Genomic DNA, 25,535 nt, shown 5'->3' on the forward strand with positions numbered 1-25,535 from the left:
ACTGTAGTCCACAATTCTCCCTCTTAACAATTTCCTATTGCTCATCTCTTTGTATCCAAGAATTAATTTATCACCTCTTAGGTATCCTTTCCATAACAGGGTTATCATTAAGGAATTGTCTCTCCCTCTGATATAATTTTGCTTACCTTTTCCCATACAGCTATAGAGTTCTGCTTTGTGGAGAGTGTATGTTTAGAAAAGTTCCCTGGGTGGATGAATTCTCCATGTAATTGAATTCTCCTTTATTTCTAAGGGTTACATTCTATCCTAGAATAATTCACAGAATTATTTGTTTAGATTTTCTTGACACTATAGCTTCTTCCCTTATAATACGAATGCACCCTGAAACCTTTCTAGATAATATCTTAATTTCACTCTGTCATAAGACTTGTTTCCTCTCTGGTAGCTGTAGGGAATAAACACCTATGAATGAAGTAGATAATCCAGTTCTTAATATGGATCAACATGCATCCACGAAGAACACAGAACAAAGTTAAGACATTAATTTTTTGCTATGAGGCTGCTTTTACATTGGTTGTTCTACTGATGGACATGGCAAAATGCCACTACAGAGATGGAACAAGTTTGAACTGTTTCCTTTCCCAAATACTCCTGGGGAAAGTTTTCATTCCAGTATAACTGCAAAACAGAAGAATAGTTTATTAGAAAATGAGTCTTAGCATGGAATAATTAATATCTATGTAGTCAGTTTATGCATTAATCATCAATGCCTTTAATTTTCTTCTATGGAGATTGTAGCAACAGCGTCACCTAAATTTAGAGCCGAAGCATAGAGTTAAAAGACATTTTCAAGATGAAGGCATGTATTGACAAAGGCACACTGTCTCTCTGGAAAATTCACTCCATGCAAATCTGTTGATAATAATGCATTTTTTTTCTAGTTTACACTTTCCTATACAGAAGGGAATAGCCCCCAGATGCAGCCCAGTGGAAATGATTCGAGATCAGTTAGTTGCTGACCTGATTTCATTAGTATGGCTGGTACTTGTTGCTGCTGTTCTCATTTCCATAATACTATCTACTGTCCCATCTGACAAGTGCAGCATACCCACATATACCTTTTCTAAGATTGCCAATGTCAATGGCAGCCTAAACAATGGCTTCAGCACCATAGACAGTTCCTTATAACAAGCTCTTGTTGGGAAGCCCATCTGCATGAGATCGACTTTCCCGATCTTGCAGAAAACTAAAAACGTCCTTTTATTAAATTAAACATGCATGTAGCTGTTTGCCTTTCTCTACAGAGAAATGCTTTACCATCAATAACGTGATTACTGAAATTCTCTTACCTTACTACCCTGGGCCTTGCAGAGTAAGTTTTATTGCTGTAGGGTAGGTTAATATATTATTTATCTTTTATTTCAGGGACTGAAAACAACCATTTATGCCAAAAGAGTTTTGGACAGAAGAGTGTTTTGGATGGAAGATAAGGAATTTGAGTTTTAACCTGAGATGCAGAAGTGGATGAAGTGAAGTAGTGCTGAGAAGCAGCAGCAGATTGGAAAATCACCACTATAGAGACAGGAGTAGAAACTGTGGATTCAGACAGAAGTGACAAGATTTGCCTTATCTGGCCACAGAAAGAAGTCTATATCCATGACCAAATACAAGTGTATGGCTGCAGACAGCTTTAAAAATGGCTGATCAGGTGAAAATTTGACTCCTCATTGCATGGGGAAGGGGGTCAGATGATGATGTTTCAAAACAGGGCATCTTCTCTAACTTCTTTCTGCCTGCCTGCTAGCCTGTCAGTATTTTCAGAATGGAAGGGGGATGGTCTCGCAGGGAAGCTCCAATTCACCCAACCCCACCCTGCATCCCTGGCTGGGGAACCCCCAGAATGAGCTCCTTCTGTTCCCTTTCCTCACTCCCATTCTGAAAACTTTGCAGCCTCAGCCAGCAGCTAGATTTCCTTCGTCCCTGGAACCAACACTGAACTTTTGTTTGGTCCATGGGATCGTTGTAACTCAAAATGCTTCCTGCAAAGTGTTCTCAGTTGCAGCTGGGAGCTGCACTTCTGTGTGTACCCTGTAGGAATGGATGTGATTACCCAGGGTGCTGCATGGGGGCAAGGGGAGGAGGAGGGCAAAGAGGCAAAAAAGAAGAGAAGGCGGCCTTGCTAATAGAAAGGTTGAAAGGACTTTCCAAAAGGTAATAAGAAAACCAATAGGGACAGTATCACAAAAACAATGATGCAAAACCACAGAGGGAGTGAATGATCTCCAGTAGCAGAGAGGTCACAGAGGAGGAGAATGAAGTGTAGGTGCTGAGATTTAACCAGCGATCTTCATGAAAGTGATTTCAGTTTAGTGCGGAAGAAGGAATCCAACTGGGAAAGGACAAAGGTAGAACTGGAGGAGATGAAATCAAGGCAATAATTAAATATCATGTTATCATTGAGTACAGAGATGAAAGGGAGAAGGGAGATTGAGCAATAGTTGGAGAAGCATGTAAGGCCACTGAATGTTTCTTCTGGGATGCATGAGAAAGCAAACTGTCCTCTTGTGAAAGGAAGAGGAGAGCACCCAAGAAATAATAAAAATGTGGTACACATGTTTAAAATGAATTATATTTAGTTATAACTAGAAGAATAAGAACAAGAACGAAAGAAGAAAATATTGAATATGTGCTATTTCAATTGGGCTGAAATTGTTTTAGTTTTTAACTAAGCCTTGTCTTGTCATTTTAACATTCTAATTGGGTGACAAACATTTCCTTAACATACTACTTTATACTTATTTTTTTAAAAGGAAAAAAATTGTAAAAGGTGGAGAAAGTATTATGTATTATTTAAGTCATAAATCATGGTGGGTCAGAGGCCAGGTGAGGGCTGAAAGCAGAAGTGGAAGGGAAACAGATATTTGCATTTTAGAATCAAATATTTCTCACCACTTTGAGGATGGCTGTGTAAGTAGCAGTCTAACTCAGCATGCACCAGAAGGCAAACAGAAAAGCTGGTGAAATTCCTGCCTTGAAGTGCATAGCCAAAGAAGGGAGAGAAAATATGCAGACACTTAAGAGAATATGTTAAAAGAAAAGAGGGCTTGTTACCATAACTAGACAGTGCTTTCAGGGATTAGCAGATGGAAAAGTATGGCAGCCTCAAGTAGAAAGGTACAGTGAAACCTCTCTTTTTCCCTCCTCAGTTGCCATTTCTAATTTTTAATCTGGTTAAATCAAACTGGTTAAATTCAGTTCTTGAAATTTCCCCAAAAAGGTGATTTGGCTTTTTAAGTAATTTATGATTAGATGTCAGTAGATATCTTCAAAAGGTATCTTCTGAGATGTATTTTATGTGTATGTTTTTGATGTCTCACATTCTTGTAGTTGACCATTTCTGAGTGTTATGTAGCTAACAGCGCATGTTCATTCTTCTATTTATTAAATCAATGCCTACAAAATCCAGATTGACATGGTGGTAAGGTAGATGTAAGGCATTCAGTTAAAATTATTGTGAAGATAAATAATTCTGTACTTTTCATGAACAAAATTATTGGTTCGTCTAACTTCAGAATTTGTTTTAAAGTTTCAGTAATATTTTAAAGGAATGTAGAAGAAAGGTGCAAATACATAGTATATTCTCATGTTTTAGAGGTAACAATTATTTAAAAAGTTAAAAGTCTTTCTATAGGACACTATCCACATTCTTTCAAATTAATGGAAAGATTTCTGTCATCTTTAGTGGTAAGTGGAGCCTATCATTGAGTTTGGACCTGTATACTCTCAGACATAGACACAGTAAAACACCTAGCAGTTACAACAATGGAGTAACTTCAGTTAACAATTGTCCTAGTTGAAGTCAATAGGAATTAAGAATTTGCAGCATCAGAACTGATGGTTCTGGCTCGCTTTGTATCCAGCTATAAGTAATTGCTAAGTAATTGTTGTGCTTGCCACAAAATTATTTCAGGATTGTGAATGTGTGTGGAGTTGATCCATGATACGGACTCCTATAAGAGAGAGAATCCTGATTTTATTTTGCTTCTGTTTAATTATGCACTCTGTGGGTAAGCCAGAAATTTAGCAAAAAATCTCAGTCAGTGATTGCTACTGGGTTGTTCCTTCTGAGCTCTGCTCATAACAATGCATTTAATCATTTGCAGTTTCACATCAGTGTAAAATTCTGGTACATGAGCAGAGGACCTGGTACGTGACGAAATACACTATAATAACTTCATGAATGATGTAATAAATTAGGAAAGTTTGCTACTAGCTGAATAAAATTAAATGCCCCAAAACATGTTGTGGTAACATTTTACAGTTCTTAAAATTATATATCAACCAAATTAGAAATATTGTGCCTTTGTTTCAACATACCTATTGTTTCAAAGTGATATAGGCCTGTCTTTATTTTGAGGTAGACCAAGGAGTTGTAAATATTTTGCCTGCTTGTTTCATCATCATTTGTGAAAATTGTACAGTCTTTTTTAAAATGCTCATGGAAGAGTATCGTTATGAATGCCCCTAACTACCTAGCAAAATAAAGTAAAATAATATAAATGGCAACTTAAATTACAATTTTTATGCTTGATTTTATGAGAAACAGTTCCCATATCTTACCAAAAATACATAGTTTGAAATTTGGTGATGAATGTGTCCTGAGCAAAATGGGCTGGAGCATTTTAAAGTATATTTTCAGTTATTCTAGAAAATGCATGTGTGTAATATGTAAAGAAATCTAATATGTAAAGATTTATTTTCCCTGTTTTTGTTTGATATTAAGTGAAATTATATGCGACTTTTTCAAAGAAACATTTTAAAAGTAAAATCAATTTCTTGTAGGACACTATCTGCTAGAATTTGATATAATCTGGAGTTTTATGTTACTGTTTCATCACGGAAAAAAATGAAGCAAGGCTTTATATTTTTCATCAAGCCATTTGAATACCACAAAGAGTTCAAGGGCTTCCAAGGACATAACCAATGACAAGGGGAGAAATAACAAGAAGTGATTTAAATATGTTAAAGGCACGAAGCCCGTGAGAATTGCTAGATCCATTGGACCATCAAAGAGCAGAGAGAAAAGTAGAAAAGGATAATGATTTCAGGAAAGGTTAATGATTTCTTTGTTACTTTTGGGAATAAAACTTCTCATAGGGGCTGAGCAAATGAGGAAAAGGGTGACCCTGCTGTCTATGGGCCTCTCCACTGGCTCTTTCAGTTCCTCTAGTAAATACTGCAGTGAAGATCTGTTAGAGGATACATATCAAGTACACATCTGATTTTGGAGGGACCTGGAGAAATACCATCACCACCCACATGTATTCTTTTCAGGTACTAGAGATGAGGCTCTGTCAAAGACTGAGGTATCAAAAAAGAAGGCCCTGGAACAAACTGGTGAACTTAAGAGCCATAAATTCCCAGGGTTAAAATTCTGGGCAAAAGTCAACAGGAGTTTTGCCATTGATCTGAACTCAGTCTGGATTTCAATCAAGACCAGAGAGTGTGTAGCCATGATGCCCAAGAAACTAAAGAATGAAGTGCTAAGAAAAATATGCAGTACTTCTACCAGGTAGCAGGCATTGCCATTCCCTTACCAGCTTAACTGCTTGAAACAATAACTAACATTAGCTTTATTTAACTCCTAGCTGAAGATGATGTCTTGCTAGCATTCTTTGATCATCCCAGCAATGTGATGGATAATACTAAGACTGTAGTCATTTAAGGTGGATACAATCTTTCAATGTCTGTACAATGACTGGCAGAAAGCAAGGTAGATTTGCACCTTTATCAGCTAACTAAATGAGAAATGTATAGCATAAGATTTTGCAAGTAGAGGGCTTACTTCACCAGATGCTGTGAAGGGACTGAAGGAAGCTGAGCTGCTAAATATAAAGTAGGGATGCCTATAGAAAGCAGGTATGACTATCACTGTGGTACCTCAGTCTATGAGGCCAAGGCCCAACCAAACCTATTTGGACCATCAGAGCCCACAACAGCTCACCAACCTCCTTAAGTGGCCCTCCAGCCCAAATATTTGCCCACCCTTCTCTTAAATGCTCTGTCTTCATGCCCCATGCTCTTTTCAGGAGGAGAATATCAAAATCTACAATTTGTAGACAGGGAATTGAGAAACAGTGAGATTAAAATGAATTTAACTTCAAATCAGACAGAAAGTTTTGGACAGAGTTAGGAATTAAATCAGATCCCCAAAGCCCCAATCCAGTGCCATAAGTATAAAACCACCAGTCTTTCCTCACTGGAAGCTGTGAAGAAAACTAGTCACTCATAGATCATAACTGCCATGAATGAAAAAAATGCCAAGAGATGGAAAAGAGAGAGAAAGTCAATTTTCATAAAAGATAACTTTAGTAGAGAAGCTTTTAAAGTCCTGTGACTGTATAAGGGTTGTGGAAAAGGAAGCTAATAAGGACAAAATGTGTAGATGATGCAAAATGATTTAGACTGGGAAAGATTAGAGAAAACTGAAGAATTTCAGGCAGATGCTTTTCTAAATGTATGGAAACACACGCACACCAGAAAAAATAACACGAACAACTCATATGGAAAGCTGTAGTAACTTGAGCCAAGTAGAAGAAAGATCTGGGTCTCATTGTGGACCAATTTTGTATTAGGTTGAAATTAAGATTTTAGACTGAAATGTATCAGTAAGAAATTTTGGGAAGGTGGGTCATTTTCACATTATTATAAGTGCTTTATAACTAATGGTATTAAGTGGGTGCATCTATAGGTGCACTTTACTGAGGAGTAGACTACATTTCTAGTAGAATTTTCATTATGAACATAATTGCTGTTATGCTTTTTATAACTATCATGACAAATTAAATAGACAAATACCTTCATAGGGATGAAGACAGGGATGGTTTCTAGTCTTACTCATATGTATTCTGGGTTTTTTTCCTACCTGTATTTTCAGATCTCATCTGTGCAAGGGAACAAAGGTGGGATTTGCATACTGGCCTGTATATTTCTTATTATGTTGTCCTTTCATGTCAGTGGGCAAGAGCATTCAGGATACCAGTCAGGTACATGATAATATTCTTCTTTTTCTTATCAATCTCCCTCTGTTTATTCAGATAATTTTGCTTTTCTCTAGCAAAAATATCCACTCAATCATATGGGTGGCTTAGTCCTTCCTCTTTAATCACCATAGTTTTGAATATACCCCAAAACATTGGACTGCTAAGCAAAGAAAAGAAATAAGTGTGAAGGCTTTATTTATCTCTATGAGATTTTCATATTTTGTTTTTATTGGTATCTCATTACTGCTTTAGGTGATGAAGGTACTGACAGGGGGACAGAATCATATCTGTATGTGCATGAAGCAGACAGTACACTTATCGATGGCTACGAATCAGGAGATGACATGAGGATGACCACCACAAGCTTCCCTTACATAACAGACTACCCTAGCAGCTATTACCTAGAGGAGACCACGGCTGCTTATTATGAGTCAATATCTTCTGGATATTATTTGAACAGAGAGGAATATACTTATCCTACTCCAACAGAGCCCTATGACAATGCGAAGGAAGTTATTACCCTAACCGCGAGGACACCATTCAGTAGAAAGAAAGATCCCTTCTCAGTTCCTAATGTCTCAGGGGAAACAGAAGGTATGTGTAATACAGTGACAAACCTCAGGGTGATGATCCCAGAGCTCCAAGCTCTCTCCCCAGATGTCCTACTTCATGTCCATGGGGTTTTGACTGGATTTTGCTCTAAGGAAACTCTTCTCCTTGACAAAATCCCAGTTTAACCAACACCCTAACCAGATCATACAGCCTGGTGGAGGATGACTCTGTGGAGTCCCCCAAGTCTGGAAAAAGAATGAGGTCTGCCATTCTTGTGAGAGTCAGCTGCCGTGAAATCACTCATCACAAGACAATCAATAAGAATGTAAATAGATGTCTTATTTGTCCCAAGAGACAGCCTTTTGTCCTGGGATCCTACAGACACACAAGTCTACTTTTCCACTTCAAGTCCCTCTGAAGAATAGAGGATAAAATGTACTAACACGTTTTCCCAGGATGTGGCTCTCTTTGTAAGATTAGTGCAGGCCATCTCTGGGACAAGCTGGCTAGGCCGTGTGCTGTTACTGGCTGCCTATTGTTGAAGAAGCAGCAAATGGAGATTGGAAGGGTAATGTGTAAATGCCTGTGCCATGTATACTTTGATCCGGGTCAACCCTTGGTACAATTAGGCCTGCATCAAATGAGATGTCTCTTTACAGTCCAAGATATAAAACAAAAATAGGAGTTATTACATAGGATCATAAAAAACAAATAGGAAAAAGCAGCTGTTACATTTGGAGAAAGATATAAAGAAACAAAAGCAGAAATACCTCGCTACTACTTTCTAAGCTGAAGCAGTTCCTAGAGAGTTTTGTCTGTGTTTCCAGAACCTAGAAATCCTGCCAGATTGTTTTCCAGCCTCCCCTGCTGGGGTCCATTCCTTCCCTTGAACCCGAGCTGTCTTGCTTGCCTTTCTCCTCAAAAAGGCTTATGTTAAATCCCGTATTATCATTATGTGCCTATCTTTTATTCCCATATATCTCAAGAGTTTCACTTCTTCTGCATCCCATGACTTTCTTTCAAAATGCATACGGCCATTGTCTGGGAGGTGGCAGGGGATGGGAAGCTAACACAGAAGAGCATTTTTACACATATTGTCGGATGCAGCGCTGGGTGCTTTAATTAGTGAGTTGCGCTGATTAAAAGCACCCATGCATCACGTGTATCAGCATCCCTGCACGTCCCCATGCTGAAAAATTGAACTAAAGCTTATTGAACATGTTTTATTTTGAAGTGCCCCACTACCATTTTTTCAGCACGGAGATGCATGGGGATGCTGATACACATGATGCGGAAGACTACCAGAGCGTGTCAATGTCTGTGCTCCAGCAGACTTGATTAATTGAGTCTGCTTCAAAGCACTGGATTTCTAGAGTGTGAGAGCAGGCTCCACACACTTGTATAGGAGAGAGTAGCCAAGGAGAAGGAGTAGCCAACAGCTAATCTAACAGGTTAGACCAGAGGTATCAAACATATGACCCACAAGCTAGATCTGTCACACCATCTCATTGTGATCAGGTCTGAGACCACTGAGGGATCAAAGTGCCAAACAGGGTCAGGAGGAGTGAGCAGAATTCAGGGGCAAGCTGGGTGAAGAAGCCAGAGGTCAGTCCAAGAGTGGGGTCTAGGAACAAGCTGAGTCAGGAAGATGGGATATCGGAAAGAGAGCGGTCGGAGAGCAAGCCAGGCCAAGAAGCTAGGAGATCAAGTGGAAAGTGGAATTGGCAAGCAAGCTGGGTCAAAAAGGCAAGAGATTGAATGGAGAGTGGAGAGCAGCCTGGGATCAGGTTAAACTCTGTTGCATGGATCCTTCCTGTTCCTGCTCATGAACTTGTATAGGGGAAGTAGAGGGTCAGCTGATCCAATCAGCCACTTCGGTGTCATGGAGTGGGCAGATGGTTAGGCCCTGATGGAGGCTTCAGGTCAGCCTTGCCCAGTCTGCATGGTCAGCTGTGAGATGGCATGCCAGGATGAGTGGGTGTGCTGAACATGCTGAGGCTCTAGGTTTTGGGATGCCAAAGCACAGTAGACTATTTCAGTTGTGGCCAAGGTCAAAGGGCACATGTAAACAAAATGAGGAGCATGTGTGCACAACACTTTAAAGCGGGTTAAATGCTTTTGCGCTGTTTTAATGGCATTGGTGTTCGCATGCATCTGCGGTGTATTGCGCATTAATTCTAGCCACTGTAGCATATTCAGCAGAGTAATGTGCCTTAAATGACTTTGGGGCTCAGCAAACTAAAACATCTCTGAGGAGTTTTAGTTTGCTGCCCCTATAGCCAAGGAGTGAAGCACCAGGCTCCATGCAGCTCAGGGGTTGTGCAGGAAGCCCATGCAGGCACAGCCTGACAGCAGCCCAGGAAGGCAGGCTCCACCAAGGGAGGCGGGGAGCACTGAGCCTGATCTTTTTTTTTCCCCCTGGAGCCTGCCTGCCTGCATGAGCTGCATGGGGACCCAGTCCTTCCCTCTGTGGCAGACAAACTGTGAGGAGGCTGATAAGGTATGCTGAAAGTCAATAGGAAAGGAGGCTGGTGGCAGGCTTGTATAGTGGGAGTGGTAAACCGTGAAGTTTTCAAAGCTTTTCAAGCAAGTGACTTATTTTCAATTACTTTTAACACCTTTTTTCATATGTAGTCATGCTGACTGCTGTTCTGTTTTAGTCATTGATCTGTTGCGAGAATTAGGAGTCCCCAGTGCTTCTGGAGTCAATACTGTTCCAGGATCACAAAGTGACCGGACAGCATATCAGCTTGGACCACATGTGCACATTACAAGAAAAACCAGGTATGTCAGATGACATCAGCAAGGTATTTTGCCTTCGAGCTGGGATTGCACCAGCCCCTTTCTCTTGTTAATATCTTTAGTTAGTATCACAGTGAATTTCAACATAGTACTTGCAATGGAATTTAGAGTTGAACAAAATACCAACATGACAAAGTTTCCTAAGCTCTTTCATACCTTTTTCTTCTAGATTACTTCCCCCACAGGGGCTCTCCCAGGAATTCTCTGTAGTTTCTACCTTCAGAATGAGGGAGGATACCTCTCAGGTAGTGTGGGATCTCTGGAGAGTGATGGACAGTGCCAGAGCTGATCAGTTTAGGCTGCGTCTCTATGGAGAAAGCTCTGCAGTTGACATATACAGTGCAGCAGGAGAAGCATCAGGTAGTGAGCTCACCACCTTTGAGAATGTGGAGAAGCTTTTTGATGGGACATGGCACAAGCTTGCCCTTAGTGCCAGGAGAAACCAGCTTACCTTATATATAGACTGCCAGCCAGTGGGCACTGCCCCTGTCAGTCATTATGGAGCAATCAGGACAGATGGAAACATTGTCTTGGCTAAGAGAATAAAGGATGACATCACTACACTGGTAAGTACCAGACTATGCTTCTTACTATATGCATACATTCCTAATACCTCAGAGTATAGAAGTGCTTTTTCTTTATTCCATAATGAAGTTATATAGTATAGAAATGTAACTAAAAATTGCTGATTCTCACCCAAAGAGCTCCTCTAGTACATATACACTTAATCTTGAATGTCCAGAAACATTCCAAAAGAACTATATTCATAACTCTGAATAGGGACTTACATTAACATGACATGGCTTTTTAATCACAACCAACCTGTTTCCTGGCATGCCTGGCCTGTCTTGAATTCACTTAAAACAAATTCAGCCTGAAGAACACGAATAAAATTAGGGAATAGGGTCAGTTTCCATTGCAAAGGATCTTACCCTTAAATTGTTTAATAATGAAAACAGGCCTTCTTGTACACAATGCTGCAGCCCTTCTTTTCTTAACAAGAGAAGCTGCAATAAATGATCTGCTGTCTACATTGGTTCTCCACTGAAAAGAGAAAGTTCAGTTCAAAGTGTCTGCCCTGATAATCAAAGTATTTGATTTGGCACAACTGGCTTAGAGCTTGATTTCTCTTTATGCCCCTGATACCCCATAACACAAATTTACTATTGGAGAACTGAGACTGTTGACCCACTGGGAGAGCACAAGATAGACCTTTCATAGGACCAATGCAATGGTACTCATTGCTACAAGATATAAGAATAATTGCAGACATTGCTGCTCCCTGAACAGAATGCAAAGCTCTCTGCCTTGATCCAGTTCTCCCTCAATGCTCTCTTCACACAGAAATGGCATGGCACCATCCTACCAATGAATACAAATATAAATAGAGAACCCATAGACGTAAGCTCTTTCTCTCAAGCCAGAAACTGGTTCTGTTATTGGGAAGTGCTCTGGACTTCTGTACCTCTGTTGGTGGGGTTGAGAGCAAGAGCAAGATGAAGGTGGAGCCTTACTGGGATTTCTGAATTCTTTTTCCATTTGTTCACACAACAGGTGGATGTGCAGCAACTTCAGCTTTACACAGACCACAACCGGGCAGAGGACGAAACGTGTTGTGAAGTACCTGGAGTGGTGAGCTTAGACTGCAACTAATAAGCATGCATTTTGTTTTTCTAAAATTTTAATGCAATTATTCTCCCCTCTTTTCATTGTTTTTTTTCTGTTCTTTCCTTACAGGAAGATGTCCGGGTGAGTTTCCCAAAGCACAGTGATGGAAAATTAGAAATAAGTCTGTTTTTCCCTGCTTTAAACACACAAGGAAAATATAGTTCAAAGGTGCTGAAAACCTTTCTTTTAATTTGCATTTCTTTTTAATCTGTTTCTCCCAAGTGTGGGAGCTCAGGTCACAGGAAGATTCCAGAAACCTGCAGTTGCCAGCCTGGAGTGCCAGGCTATGCTGGCTTTCCTGGTACAAAGGTGAGAAGAATGAGCTATTGTGAATTACTAAAGAGTTGCTTTTAAATCGAACATAAAGCACAAAGGATTCATAAAAATGAAAATAAAGGTGTAATGTTGTTTTTCTAAAGAAAAAATAGGTTCTCTTTTAAAATAAGGGTAGAAGCCCAATGAAATTAACAGCAATCACTCGTTTCACTGAAGCCAGAACTTCCTCCTACATCTTGAAGGCTAGGGACAGAAGTTACACATAAACTGGTTCAATTAATCAGAAACTGGGTTAAACCTGTAACTGCACAGAAACCAGTTTCAAAATGTCCAAAACTGGTTTAAAATAAACCTGACTGAATATAGTATCAGACTTAACTGATTGAGGTCAAACGAGTTTATGGAACTTCTGTCCTAGACCCCTTCCTGGTTAAAGTTAAATCAGAGTCCCCCAGTATCCCCAGCATGCTTTTCAGCTGTGGGCTGAGCTGTGCCATCTATTGCAGAGAGCAAGGCTGGCCTTGCCCCTCTGCTGTCTAGCCAGAGCAGGGGCAGATGCCAGGCAGCATGGCCCCCTGAGCCAAAGGGCGCAGGGAGGGGGTTTATTTCCCCCTCCCTCCCCTCTCCCCCTGGGGGACCAGAGCTGGGGTCTGCCAACTCCAGCTGCCACCTCCGCTGCTTCCCTCTGACCAAGCAGGCCCCAGCTGGGACCCCAAATGAGGGGAGAGGGGAAGGAGGGGGGAAATAAACTCCCTCCTTGCCCCCTTCACCTTAAGGGGCCATGGTGGCCACTGTCTGGCCATGCCCCCACCCCTGCCAGTGGAGCAGCGAAGGGGAGGGACGCAAACACGATGTCCTGGGGAGCACAAGCCTCTTCCTGGTGTGGGACTGTGCTGTGGGTGGCAGTGGGATGGGCAGAACTGCCGCAGTCTGTGCAGGGCAAGTGATGGTGGCTTAGAGGGGTGGCTATGGAGACTAAGCCGAATTTTTGGATGGACATAGCCCCATAAGCCCCCTCTCTCTGGTGCTGCCACCACTCGCCCCATGCAGGCTGCAGCAAGCTGTGGAGGCAGCAGTCAGGGCTGGCAGAACCCAGCTGTGGTCCCTAGTGGGAGATAGGATGGAGACGGGAATAAACCCCCTCCCTGCCCCCTTTGCCTCAGGGGGCCATGCTCCTGCCCCTGGAGCAGAGAGGGAAGAGGGACCCTGAAAGGGGCTGCTGCACCCTGGCCAGGCAGATTCCAGCTGGGATCCCCCAGGAGGAAAAGGGAGGGAGGGGGGAATAAACCCCCTCCCCGCCCCCTTCATTTTAGGGGGCCATGCTGGGCCAGCGTCTAGCTAGGGGCCGGGGTCTGGCTATGCTCCTTCCCCCCCACCAGAAGCATGGCAAGGGCTACTTCCCCCCACACATTCCAGGCAGACCCCAGTTGGGGTCCCTGCAGGCCAGGGTGGGGGTTTAAACACTTCTCCAATCATACTCAGCCTGCCAGGGCCTGGCCATGTCCCCCCCAGCTCAGCTTCCCTCCAGCCTGGCCACTGTTGAAGGGAAGGGAGGTCTCGCTCTAGCGTTCCCTGGCTCCTGGCCTGAGGCACTGCAGGCATGTGGATGCATTTCCTGAATCAAAAATGAATGTGTATTCACTTGCTTGCTAGTCTAACCTCCATGGATTGAACCAACTGGCAAATATTGAATCTATTCAGTCTTGGGCTTTCTGAATGTCTGTACTTAGTCCAAGCAGCACAGCTACCCTATTTGTGGGGGCAAGTCACATCACTTACACTCTATTATCACCTTGCTTGTGCTTGCATCAGATGACAGAGGCCCAGTTAGTTTGATTTGAGCCTATGTTTAAATTGTAGATATGGATTTCTGCTGCTGCCCCATCATGTGTGACTTTTATAGACTTAAGCTGCTCCTGTACACATAAATAAGAGAAACTTAATAGTGAATAGGCTTTTTCTGAGCACAGTATCTGAGGTACTTTTACTCTTGAATATAATAATAAAGCAATCAGCTCCTTATTTACATTTTGGAATTGACTGATAACAGTTTGGCTGGGCTCTGGAAAGTAAAATATTGTTAGCCTAGAGCCTATTCATATAGTAGGCACCAAAATCTCTGAATTTTCTTTAGGATTCTTATTTCCCTCTCCTCAGTACAAACCTCTGTCACAAATGTTGTAAAATGTTATTCTCACTGATCTATTAGAAGCATTGAAGCATGAAATCCAACCCTTGTAGGAAAGCCTGATTACCATTAAACCCACGCTTTCTGCTTTTTAGTCTTTAAAGTTGTAGTCCTGATCATGAGAGTCTCTTTCTTTGACATGGCCAAGAGAAATCCAAAGCATTCTCACCAACGCTAAGGGTTCTCAGGATTGAGTCTTATATCTGGAAAATATTTGTGCTTTTAACCTAAAATATGAAAAGGGATGGCTCCTAGGTGCTGTGAAGATCGGAGCCATTTAACCTCTGCAATAATCACATACAACAGTTTTCATCTTTGCTTTTCATACTTACTATTTTAAAACAGTTCGCATTCTATCAAATAGTTGGTTCCCCTGATAAGTGTCATATGTTTGCATCTGAGAAAACAAAGAGTAGTCAGATAGTAGGGTACATGATTAATATTCAATGTAGAATAATGCAAAGAAAGTCCAACCAGGACCTGGAGACTGTACCGCCCTCACATGTTTTTAAATTGTGGCCTCTTTTGCCATTTATTGCAGCAGTCCCCTTGGGTAATAAAACATTGCATGCTCATTTTCCAGGGTGAAAAAGGTGATCAAGGTGCCTCAGGCTTCCCAGGATTGCAAGGAAGACAGGTAATTGATAATTGTACATTGAGGGAAAACACAAGAGGTCACTGATTAAGGTAGCAAAGCAAGATGTTCGTAAGGCTATAAACTTTGGGTCCAGCCTATCTTCCCTGAAAGCCAATCATGAACTTTCTATGGACTTTCACTGAGGCCTCATCAGCTCTATGTTAAGAGCTTTCTAAATCTTCTGCAACTTTTGATTCCAACAGAAGTTAAAATCAAACTATGGACCTGAACCTAACAGGTACTGAGACCCCCTAAAATTGAAGGAGCTGTTGAACAGCTCATAGTGCTGGGGCCATTAATAAGGATGGCAACAGCAGTGATGACAATAGCATATGGGGATTCTGCAGATAAGGAAGCCAAAACTCTGCAGGGTTTGACACCCCTAATATACTAATACGAGTGGACACCTTGCACTACACTTGTTGAATAGTCCATGAAAAATAAACGAATGAATTATAAAATAAAGATATGAAAAATGTAAAGTATTGGGAGGCAATGACCATTTTCAAGTTGTATTTGTTTACTTGGTCATTCACTACATTTAGCAATTTGGCAAATTGTTTCCTAGTCATTACTGAAAATGGCTGAGCTTCTATTGAATCCTGTGTTCTACACATGCTCATGGAGCATCTTTCCTTAGCCTCAGCATGGAAGGGAGTATGTGCAGGTGTGTGCGGGTGAGTGAGTGAGATAAACACCAGTAGGTCTGATCTGAGGTATATCAGATAAGCTGTCATGTATAAATGTGTTCTACGTGGCTTTAAAAGCAAAATCAGCAAATGAAATATTTCCATAGGGATACAATGGAGTAAAAGGGTCTCCTTGAAGAAGAGATAATCCTAGACCACAAGTGAGGACTCTCTCTATTATTTTAAAGGGGATTTTAATTTAATTTAATTAAATAAAATTTATTTTCTATTAATTATTTGCTAGTCACTGATAATACATTCACTACAGAAACAAATGCAAATATCAACAGGGTTCCTGCCCACACTTTTAGTATATCAGTAGAGAGCCTATTAGTTAATACCATCTTGTAGAGTTTAAGGGCCAAATTTAGAGCAAAGAAGAACCAAAGTAGAGCAAAAATAGGAGGAGAAATCCCTAGAGATTCTCCTCCCTCTTCAGCCTAATCACTTTTTCCTTGCACCTCTAGTTTGTATAACAGTCATGTGCTATGTTATTCAGAGCAGTTGAAATTCAACTCCATTTACAGGCCAGGGCATGACTTTTTCCTCACCTACAGCTCTCAAAGTAGGGTGTAAGTTGCATTTCCATAGTGAACAGGCCTTCTGTTGGGCCCTGCTTGGAGCTGTTATACACCGGTGTCCTCACCAAGTTGTTAAATAGGAAGAGAGTGTGTCATGGTTACAGAGCTAGTTGCACTGCTGACCTTTCACTGAGTGCATACCACAGGAGTCCATCTAAACAGCTTCTCAGCTACAGCTGCACCACCTCAAGCCAGCAAGTGTGTTTTTATCTGGCTATATGCAAGAAGCACGGGGCTTCTTGGTGATATCACCTATGGACAAACTATATAGCTGGAGGAGATGTTAGACACTATGCCCAACAGCATATCCTGTATCTCTCCCAGCTATACAGTCAGTCCAATAGAAGATATTACTAAAAAACTATTGCTTCTTTCATATTTCCTGGACTATCACATGTATAGGAATGCTCCAACTCTATTTTCTGGTTATAGTCCTTTTGATTTGCACAGTCACAGCACTAGGTAAACAAATGTTATAACTTGGCTAGAGCTTAGAGATAGCATCTTCACAGCTAATAGTTAACCATCCTGAATATTTTACTGGGAAGTAGCTTTTCTTGAGCAACTGTTTATACACCTTGCTCATGCACTAAACACCTCAGGGGCTAGGCTAGATGACCTTGTGAGGTCCTTCCAACTCTACTTCCCTATGATCCCAACCCTGAAGCCTGCACACAACATTTATAAATTATTGCAGAGCAGGCTCCCTTCTGCCAAAGTTGCTAGTACATCTCAGGAAAGCAGGTATTTTTCCACTACATTTGCAGGATTAGTTTCATCCCTTATTTTATTGCAAAGTTAGCTAATGATGAAAGTCATGTCAGCTTGAAAATGACATTGCATGCTTTTCTCAGTGCTGCCACTGCTATAAACTTGTCATTAAGGCTAGAGGCAGAAGTTACACATAAACCAGTTTAAGTGAGCAGAAATAGAAGTTCAGTGCACATAAACCAGTTTCAAAATGGCCAAAACTGGTTTAAGATAAACCTGGTTGAATGTAGTATCAGACTTAACTGATTAAGGTCAAACCAGTTTATGAAATTTCTGTCCCTGACCCCTTGCTGGTTCAAGTTAAATCAGAGTATCCCAGTATTTTGTAGCCTTGGGCTGGGCTTCCAGAGAGCAGGGCTGGCCTCACCCCTCTTCTCCCTAGCTGGAACAGTGAGAGCTGGCTCACTGGCCTCACTGACTGGCTCACTGGCCCTGCCTACCCCCCCAGGCAAACCCCTGCTGGGGGCTGGGGGGGGGCGTTAAATTTCCCTTCGCCCAAGTAAGGAAGTACCCTGCTGGCTTGCTTAGTGCTGGCTGCCTCTATGGACTACAAATCCTAGAGGCACCTGTGGGGACCAGGAAGAGGAAGTGATGTGCAACCCTGCAGAGTCCTTCTGCTGCAAGTCTGGACTGCAAATCCCAGAGACTTTGGGGGCAGCAGGAAGAGGAAGTGAACACACAGCCCATACTGACTCGTGCTGGCTCTAGTGCCCTCTGGCTTCTGGCTTGAGCCACTGCAGGCATGTGGCTGCATTTCCTGAATCAAAAGTGAATATCTGTTCATTTGCTTATTGGTTCAATTTTTGTAGCTTAGACTAACCTGCCAAAACTGAATCAATTCAGCCTCAGGCTTTTTGATTGTCTGCACGTAGCCTAAATATCTCCACTTTGTGTGCAATAGGGTGATCCAGGAGAAACAGGTTCTGAAGGACCTTCTGGATATTCTGGAGCCCTGGTAAGGAAATGGAAAAAAAAAAAAATCAACTGACCCTATGCACTTTCCTAAGAGCAATGTGAGGCACTGCAGGTGGCATGCAAGAGTTTGATTAGAAACATATGAGCATAAGAGGTCTGGAATAATATTGATCACTGTTTCCTTTTGATCTCTGTCATTCATCTTCTATTATCATGGGCCAGATATGCCTTAATATGCATATCAGTTTCCAAGATTTTTATGACTTCTTTTTTACATGGTTCTGAAAAATTAAGTGATCTCAACTAGGGACAGACATTACACATAAACTGGTTTAAGTGATCAGAAACTGGTTTAAACCTGTAACAGAACAGATGTTCAGTGTACATAAACCAGTTTGAAAATGGCTGAAACTGGTTTGAGATAAACCTGGCTGAATGTAGTATCAAACTTAATTGATTTGGGTTGAACTGGTTTATGCAATGTCTGTCCCAGAGCCTTTCCTGATTAAACTTAAACCAGATTCTCCCAGCATCTCAGATTCTTTGCAGCCCTGGCCGGGGCTCTCTGCTCCACCACAGGGCTGGCCGCAGCCCTCTGCTCCCTGACTGGAGCTCTGACAGAGACTGCAGGCACAGTGGAGTCTGCCTGGATTCCTCCTACCCCCACCCTCCCTGCTCAAGCAGGGATTCCCCCCTCCCCTTTCCCACAGCATGGACAGTAGCCAACATGTGGTATGCTAGCTAATGCTGAGAGATTCATGGATTCACAGAAGTTTAGGACTGGAAGAGACCCTGTGAGATCATTGGGCCCAGTGTGTAAGACAGACAGGATAGTGTCTGCTTAGGGGTTTTTGGAGCTAATCAACAGGTAGCTCGTAATGTCCCTCCATTCCTTCCTTGGAAAAAACTGTTTAAGAAGAGCTTGAACTAATGAGAGAGGCTTTTGATGAGGTGCTAAATGCCCTGTTACTCCCTGTGTAATTCCCTGCTGTGTAACTAAATGCTGTGTAACTCCCTCCTGGCTCCTTTCCTGGTTAGAAGCAGTGGTGGGGGGGGACCCCTCCCTAATCAGAGCATCCTGCCGGGGCATGGCCACACCCCTCTCAGCTGTGGAAGGGAAGGGAGGGCTGCTCTAGCACCCCCTTTACCCCCTCAGCTTCTAGTTCGAGTCACTGCAGGCATATGCCTGCATTTTCTCAGTCGAGAGGAGAATGTCTGTGCACTTGCAAACCAGTTCAGCCTAGCCAGGTTAGACTAACATGCAAAGATTGGATCAATTCAGGCACAGGCTTTTTGAATGTCTGTCCCTAGCCCCCAAATTCTGGACCACAAAAGATGATGCTTTGCAATGATGCTGATCTTTCTCCTTCTAAAGTCAAGTGAATAATATTGCCTTCTACTTCAGGGTTTCATCGGTATACCTGGAGAGAGAGGTGAATTGGGTCCCCCAGGGAAAAAGGTAACATGGAGATAATGGTTGGTGTTTCCATTTTAAAAATAAATTCTACTTGATTTATTGTTACCTTGTCCTCCCAGACTCATTTTCTTTTTATCTATCTTGTCTACTTTACTCAATATCTATTTCCAATATCTATATCATAAAGCTACCTTGGGCAAAGACTGTCATTTTGTTACTTGTTTGTACAGGCCCTTGCCTGGCAGATCCCTGATCCTTGATTGAAGTTCTTAATTGATATTTATTACTTCATTATTAACTATTTGTATTCTTATGCAGAAAATGTCTTGGCATAGGAGAGAGAACAGGCATGTCCTATTAATTCTCAGAATGAGTGTTGTGGGTCAAAAGCAAGGCAATCCTTTCTTAAACTAAGCAGCTCACCTGTTTATGAATCCTTCTCTGCCACAGGGTGAACCTGGTTTGCCTGGACCTGAAGGTGAATCTGGAATAAAAGGAGAAGCAGTAAGCAACTGGGATTTGTCTGTCTGTCTCCCTGTTCTAGATAAGGATCACTGTGGGGATTCAGTTGCATCTAAGACCAGAAGTAATAGCTGTTTTTGCATTTCAGGGTGACATTGGGAGGAGTGGTGAGGATGGCAGCTCTGGTGCTCCAGGAGAGGAGGTACAAAATGGCAGTTTCTTGTGTCTATGTGGCTCTCTGACCCATAAGCAAAAAAACAAGGTCCAGCACCATGAATGTTATAAATAATCACTTTCTCACAGTACCAGACATTTCATTTTGGAGCCATTTAGCAGTGACCACTGACACTAGTCAGTTTGGCCATTGATATGTTTTCTCTCTTGTCAGATGACTTCATTTTCATTTTATGTCGTTGTCTTCTCTTGCTGGAATTTCTTTAAACAACCTTGAATCCCTTTAACACTTACTTATATTCTCCCAAGATTCTTTTTTCTTCAGCTCCCATTTTCATTACTTTAACTGAGAACCTCAGTGAGCAATATCAAGGTAGTTGCTTGATTAGTAAAAAGATAAAGCACATTGACCCTGGGTCCTAGTTTACCTTGTTCATATAAAATAGTGGACCAAAACATGGGTGTAGAGTCCCCAAAGTCTATTCCTATCAACTGACTGGAACAGTGATACAGTCTGGGAGTATCACTGTGAGAGCAACACAAGGGCCCAAAGGAGCTCACACTCTAAGTCCTTCTCCACCAAATAGCTGGAGCAGCACAAAGGAGTGCAAAAGTAATACAGTGCAATTGCTTTGATCTGTGATGCTGAGTGCCTGGGACCAGTGGCCTCATTCCCACTTAAGGCAGACTACCTCTTTGGTACTTAAATAATAAGCTTCTCCCCCTATAAGCTTATTTGGTACAAATAATACTTTATCGGCTCATTACATTTATACCAGGAATAGGCCAGAATGAAAACCCAGTACCAAAAAATGAAACTCATTGGAAAAAATATCTTCTGCAGGCATAAATTGTCAGAAGTGCCACTAAGTGCCACAGGACCATGGTTGTCATGGGTGACTTCAATTACCCAGACATCTCGTGGGAGGATCGCTCAGCAAAATCTGAGCGGTCGCAGAGCTTCCTCACGTGCGTGGATGACCTCTACCTGACTCAAGAAGTCTATGGGCCAATGAGAGGCAAAGCGCTGCTCGACCTGGTACTGGCTACTGGGGATGACCTAGTCAGCGACCTAGTGATCGATGGGAAGCTGGGTGACAGCGACCACGAGCTGATCACCTTCACCATCTGCCGAAAAGCTGGCAAGTCAGTCAGCAACACGCAAGTCCTTGACTTCAGGAAAGCCGACTTTGACAAGCTCAGGAGGCTTGTCAGTGAGGCCCTAAGGGACTGTGACCACAGGGAGAGGGGAGTTCAAGAAGAGTGGTTGCTCCTCAAGGGAGCGATCCTCAATGCACAAACTAAGTCTATTCCATCTCGGAGGAAAGGCAGCAAGAGGGCACAGCAGCCCCCCTGGCTCTCCAGGGACCTAGCAGACCTCCTGAGGCTAAAAAGAAAGGCCTACAAAGGATGGAGGATGGGAGTCACCTCCAAGGAGGATTATTCTGCACTGGTCCGGTCCTGTAGGGAGCAGACCAGGAAAGCCAAGGCTGCAACTGAACTCCAGCTAGCTTTGAGCATCGAGGACAATAAAAAGTCCTTTTTCAGATATGTGGGGAGCTGGAGGAAAAGCAGGGGCAACGTTGGACCCCTGCTGAACCAGATGGGGCAACTGACAACTGACACCCAGGAAAAAGCCAACCTATTAAATAGGTACTTTGCGTTGGTCTTTCATCAGCCCCATGGGACGCCCATGCCCGCTACAGGGCCGGGAAGTCCGGGTGAGGGTGATCCCCTGCCCTCCATTAATGCTGACTTTGTGAAGGAACATCTTGAGAAGCTGGATACCTTCAAGTCAGCCGGCCCTGACAATCTTCACCCCAGGGTACTCAAGGAGCTGGCGAGCATCATAGCCCAGCCTCTAGCACAGATCTTTGAAAACTCTTGGCGCTCTGGTGTAGTGCCCGAAGACTGGAAGAAGGCCAATGTGGTGCCTATCTTCAAGAAAGGGAGGAAAGTGGATCCGGCTAACTATAGGCCCATCAGCCTGACTTCTATCCCGGGGAAGATCTTAGAAAAGTTTATTAAGGAGGCCATCCTTAATGGACTGGCCGACGCCAACATCTTAAGGGATAGCCAGCACGGGTTTGTTGCGGGTAGGTCTTGCTTGACCAATCTCATTTCCTTCTACGACCAGGTGACCTATCACCTGGACAAGGGAGATGAGATTGATGTCATATATCTTGACTTCAAAAAAGCCTTCGATCTGGTGTCCCATGATCGTCTCTTGGAGAAACTGGCCAATTGTCGCCTTGGGTCCTCCACGATCCACTGGCTGGAAAATTGGCTCCGGGGTCGGACCCAGAGGGTAGTAATTGATGGAAGTCACTCATCGTGGTGTCCTGTGACCAGTGGGGTCCCCCAGGGCTCTGTCCTTGGACCCATACTGTTCAACATCTTCATTAATGATGTGGACACTGGAGTCAGAAGCGGACTGGCCAAGTTCACAGATTACACCAAACTTTGGGGCAATGCATCCACACCAGAAGACAGGCGGATGATCCAGGCTGACCTGGACAGGCTCAGCAAGTGGGCGGACGAGAATCTGATGGTGTTCAAAGCCGATAAATGCAAGGTTCTCCACCTTGGGAAGAAAAACCCGCAGCATCCTTATAGGCTCGGCAGTGCTATGTTGGCTAGCACTATGGAAGAAAGAGACTTGGGGGTCATCATTGACCACAAGATGAACATGAGCCTGCAATGCGATGCTGCGGCTAGTAAAGCAACCAAAACGCTGGCTTGCATCCATAGATGCTTCTCAAGCAAATCCTGGGACGTCATTCTCCCCCTGTACGCGACCTTAGTGAGGCCGCAGCTGGAGTACTGCGTCCAGTTTTGGGCTCCACAATTCAAAAAGGATGTGGAGAAGCTTGAGAGAGTCCAGAGAAGAGCCACGCGCATGATCAGAGGTCAGGGAAGCAGACCCTACGATGACAGGCTGAGAGCCCTGGGGCTCTTTAGCCTGGAAAAGCGCAGGCTCAGGGGTGATCTGATGGCCACCTACAAGTTTATCAGGTGTGACCACCAGTATCTGGGGGAACGTTTGTTCACCAGAGCGCCCCAAGGGATGACGAGGACGAATGGTCACAAACTACTACAAGATCGTTTCAGGCTGGACATAAGGAAGAATCTCTTTACTGTCCGAGCCCCCAAGGTCTGGAACAGCCTGCCACCGGAGGTTGTTCAAGCGCCTTCATTGAACACCTTCAAGATGAAACTGGATGCTTATCTTGCTGGGATCCTATGACCCCAGCTGACGTCCTGCCCTTTGGGCGGGGGGCTGGACTCGATGATCTTCCGAGGTCCCTTCCAGCCCTAATGTCTATGAAATCTATGAAATTTCAGTGAAATTATGGACATGTATAAAAACTGAGTATCTGGCTCACTGATGCCAGGTTGCAAACATGCCCCCTCCCTCCATACCATACACACACTGCGCTATCCTGCCCCCCAAGGGCAAGGGTAGGAAGTGGAAGCCAGAGGAAGGAGAAGGAACCCAGATACCCAGCAACAGAAGGAGTGGTGAAGTGTGAGGCATTTTGGTAGGAGCCCACAAGCGGTAAGTTAACCTATTATGTGCTGTATGCCACAACTTACACAGTTCCACGTATCTTACTACTAGCAAGGTTTCACCAATATTCTGCTTAAAAAGCTTCTTCTCTCAACATCAGTGCTTTGAAACCATGAATAATTCCTGAAGTTTGGCGCCCCATACATATTACCTATTTGCACACACGTGTGCTTGTGTGTGCAAGTTAAATCAGCTTTACATATTTAGCCCTTTAAATTTCTCCTAATGAGAAAAGATAGACCTGACACAATTCCTCAAATACAAATACACTGGGTGTATTTACATGAAATGCTTACTGCGGAGTTACCTCATTAGCTCCTCAGTGAAGTGTCACCATCTGCATGAGTGGTGTTAAGAGGCCGGAGTAAACGAATTAACTCTTCTGTAGGACAGTACTGTGCAATACAAGTACTATTCTATGGCAGAATTATTCACTCCTCCACAATGCACATGTAGATGGTGACCCGGCTGGCTGGGGCACAAAGCTGCTACAGTGTGGGGACTGCCTACTGGCTAGCCCCTCAGTATAGTACTTGCATGCCCCAGCCAGCCCCTTCACAGCACATTGAGCCACGGTAGGACATCTGACCCCTCAGGCCCCATGCCAACCGGGGCTGCACCACCCCAGCTCAACGTGCTGCAGTTCTAGGTGCACGTGAAGACACTGCGCCTGGGAACAGTAAACTCCAGTACAAAGTGTACCAGAGTTTATTGTCTTGCATTAATTTCATGTGCCCACCTAAACTTCAAGGGGGTTCAGGTTTCTGCCTGCATGGCTGCATCCTTGCTTTATATTGGACTGAACCAGAATTCCAGTTCCAGACATCCCAGCACTTCAAGTAAGAGGCTGGTCTTGACACCTCTACTAGATTTCAAATTTTATAACTGCAAACTATTACTATTGATGAGTCATTTCTTCAAGCCCTCTGAGTATGTTTGTTGCCCTTTATTGAAACATTTTATTTTCATACAACGCTGTATTGTTCCAACTTTTTACACAACCCATCTTTAAAACACACTGTTCAAAAAACCTTTTGCCTCATGTATTTAATAGCCATTTATAGTGGTTATGCCTTCCTCTGAAATACCTAATGTACTGCTGGTGAGTGCTCCCTTTGTTCTGATACGTCTGTAAATTGTGTGCAGAGACTCATGAAATGTCACAAAGACATTTTCAGGCGTTGAATGGTGACCATTTCTAATATGCTTCAGAAACTCTGCACTAAGGACTATACATATGTATGTATGTCAATTTTCCCCATAAACTTGAGGGGGAAAACTCCCCTACCATATCTTATTACTTCTAACAATATAGGATTTCCAAAACTGATTGCATGAAAAAAATAGAGTTATAGCCATGCTAAATATACCCATTGCCCATTGGTATTTTCTTTAATGATCTAATTAGATTAACCCAGTGAAGCATTGGGTTTGTGTTGTTAACTAGGGTTCACAAGGAACACCAGGAAAACCAGGACCTCCGGGGCCAGATGGACCAAAGGTAATTTCCCACTGTGTTGCCTTTAGAAACACCTAAGCAAATCTGATACATCATAAATATATTATACTTAAAATATACTTTTTTTTTTTTAAATAGAAGGGAAAGCAAAAATGACCCACAGAACAGCTAATGGCAACATCTACATAGAAAACTGAATTGCTCAGGCTGGGCTGCTTTCTGAACCAAAAACAATGCAACTAGGCAGCATTGCAGGCAGGCTAACTGACATGGAGCTAGGCTAATCAGCACTGTCATTCAGCAGTGCCAACCAATTATGCCACCTGAAGTGCTGTGCCAGTGCAGCTACATTGCTTCTGTGGGTGGGGG

The 25,535-nt window shown here is 42.9% G+C and overlaps 1 protein-coding gene across 1 annotated transcript in view; it reads left to right on the forward strand.

Annotated features, from left to right (window-relative positions):
- The window catches only part of LOC106738140 (collagen alpha-2(IX) chain), a 106,972-nt gene that overhangs the window by 66,034 nt on the left and 15,403 nt on the right, over positions 1-25,535 (forward strand). The window contains exons 3-16 of the mRNA XM_014595180.3: positions 1,387-1,669; positions 6,899-7,007; positions 7,257-7,598; positions 10,217-10,340; positions 10,528-10,924; positions 11,913-11,990; positions 12,096-12,107; positions 12,249-12,335; positions 15,074-15,127; positions 18,070-18,123; positions 19,489-19,542; positions 19,951-20,004; positions 20,111-20,164; positions 25,155-25,208. Of these exons, the coding sequence (XP_014450666.2) occupies positions 1,658-1,669; positions 6,899-7,007; positions 7,257-7,598; positions 10,217-10,340; positions 10,528-10,924; positions 11,913-11,990; positions 12,096-12,107; positions 12,249-12,335; positions 15,074-15,127; positions 18,070-18,123; positions 19,489-19,542; positions 19,951-20,004; positions 20,111-20,164; positions 25,155-25,208 (1,485 nt within the window). The 5' untranslated portion in view covers positions 1,387-1,657. The remainder of the gene's footprint in view (positions 1-1,386; positions 1,670-6,898; positions 7,008-7,256; positions 7,599-10,216; positions 10,341-10,527; positions 10,925-11,912; positions 11,991-12,095; positions 12,108-12,248; positions 12,336-15,073; positions 15,128-18,069; positions 18,124-19,488; positions 19,543-19,950; positions 20,005-20,110; positions 20,165-25,154; positions 25,209-25,535) is intronic.

The sequence above is a fragment of the Alligator mississippiensis genome, chromosome 3 (assembly GCF_030867095.1).
Source record: "Alligator mississippiensis isolate rAllMis1 chromosome 3, rAllMis1, whole genome shotgun sequence".
In the NCBI taxonomy this organism is placed as follows: Eukaryota; Metazoa; Chordata; order Crocodylia; family Alligatoridae; genus Alligator; species Alligator mississippiensis.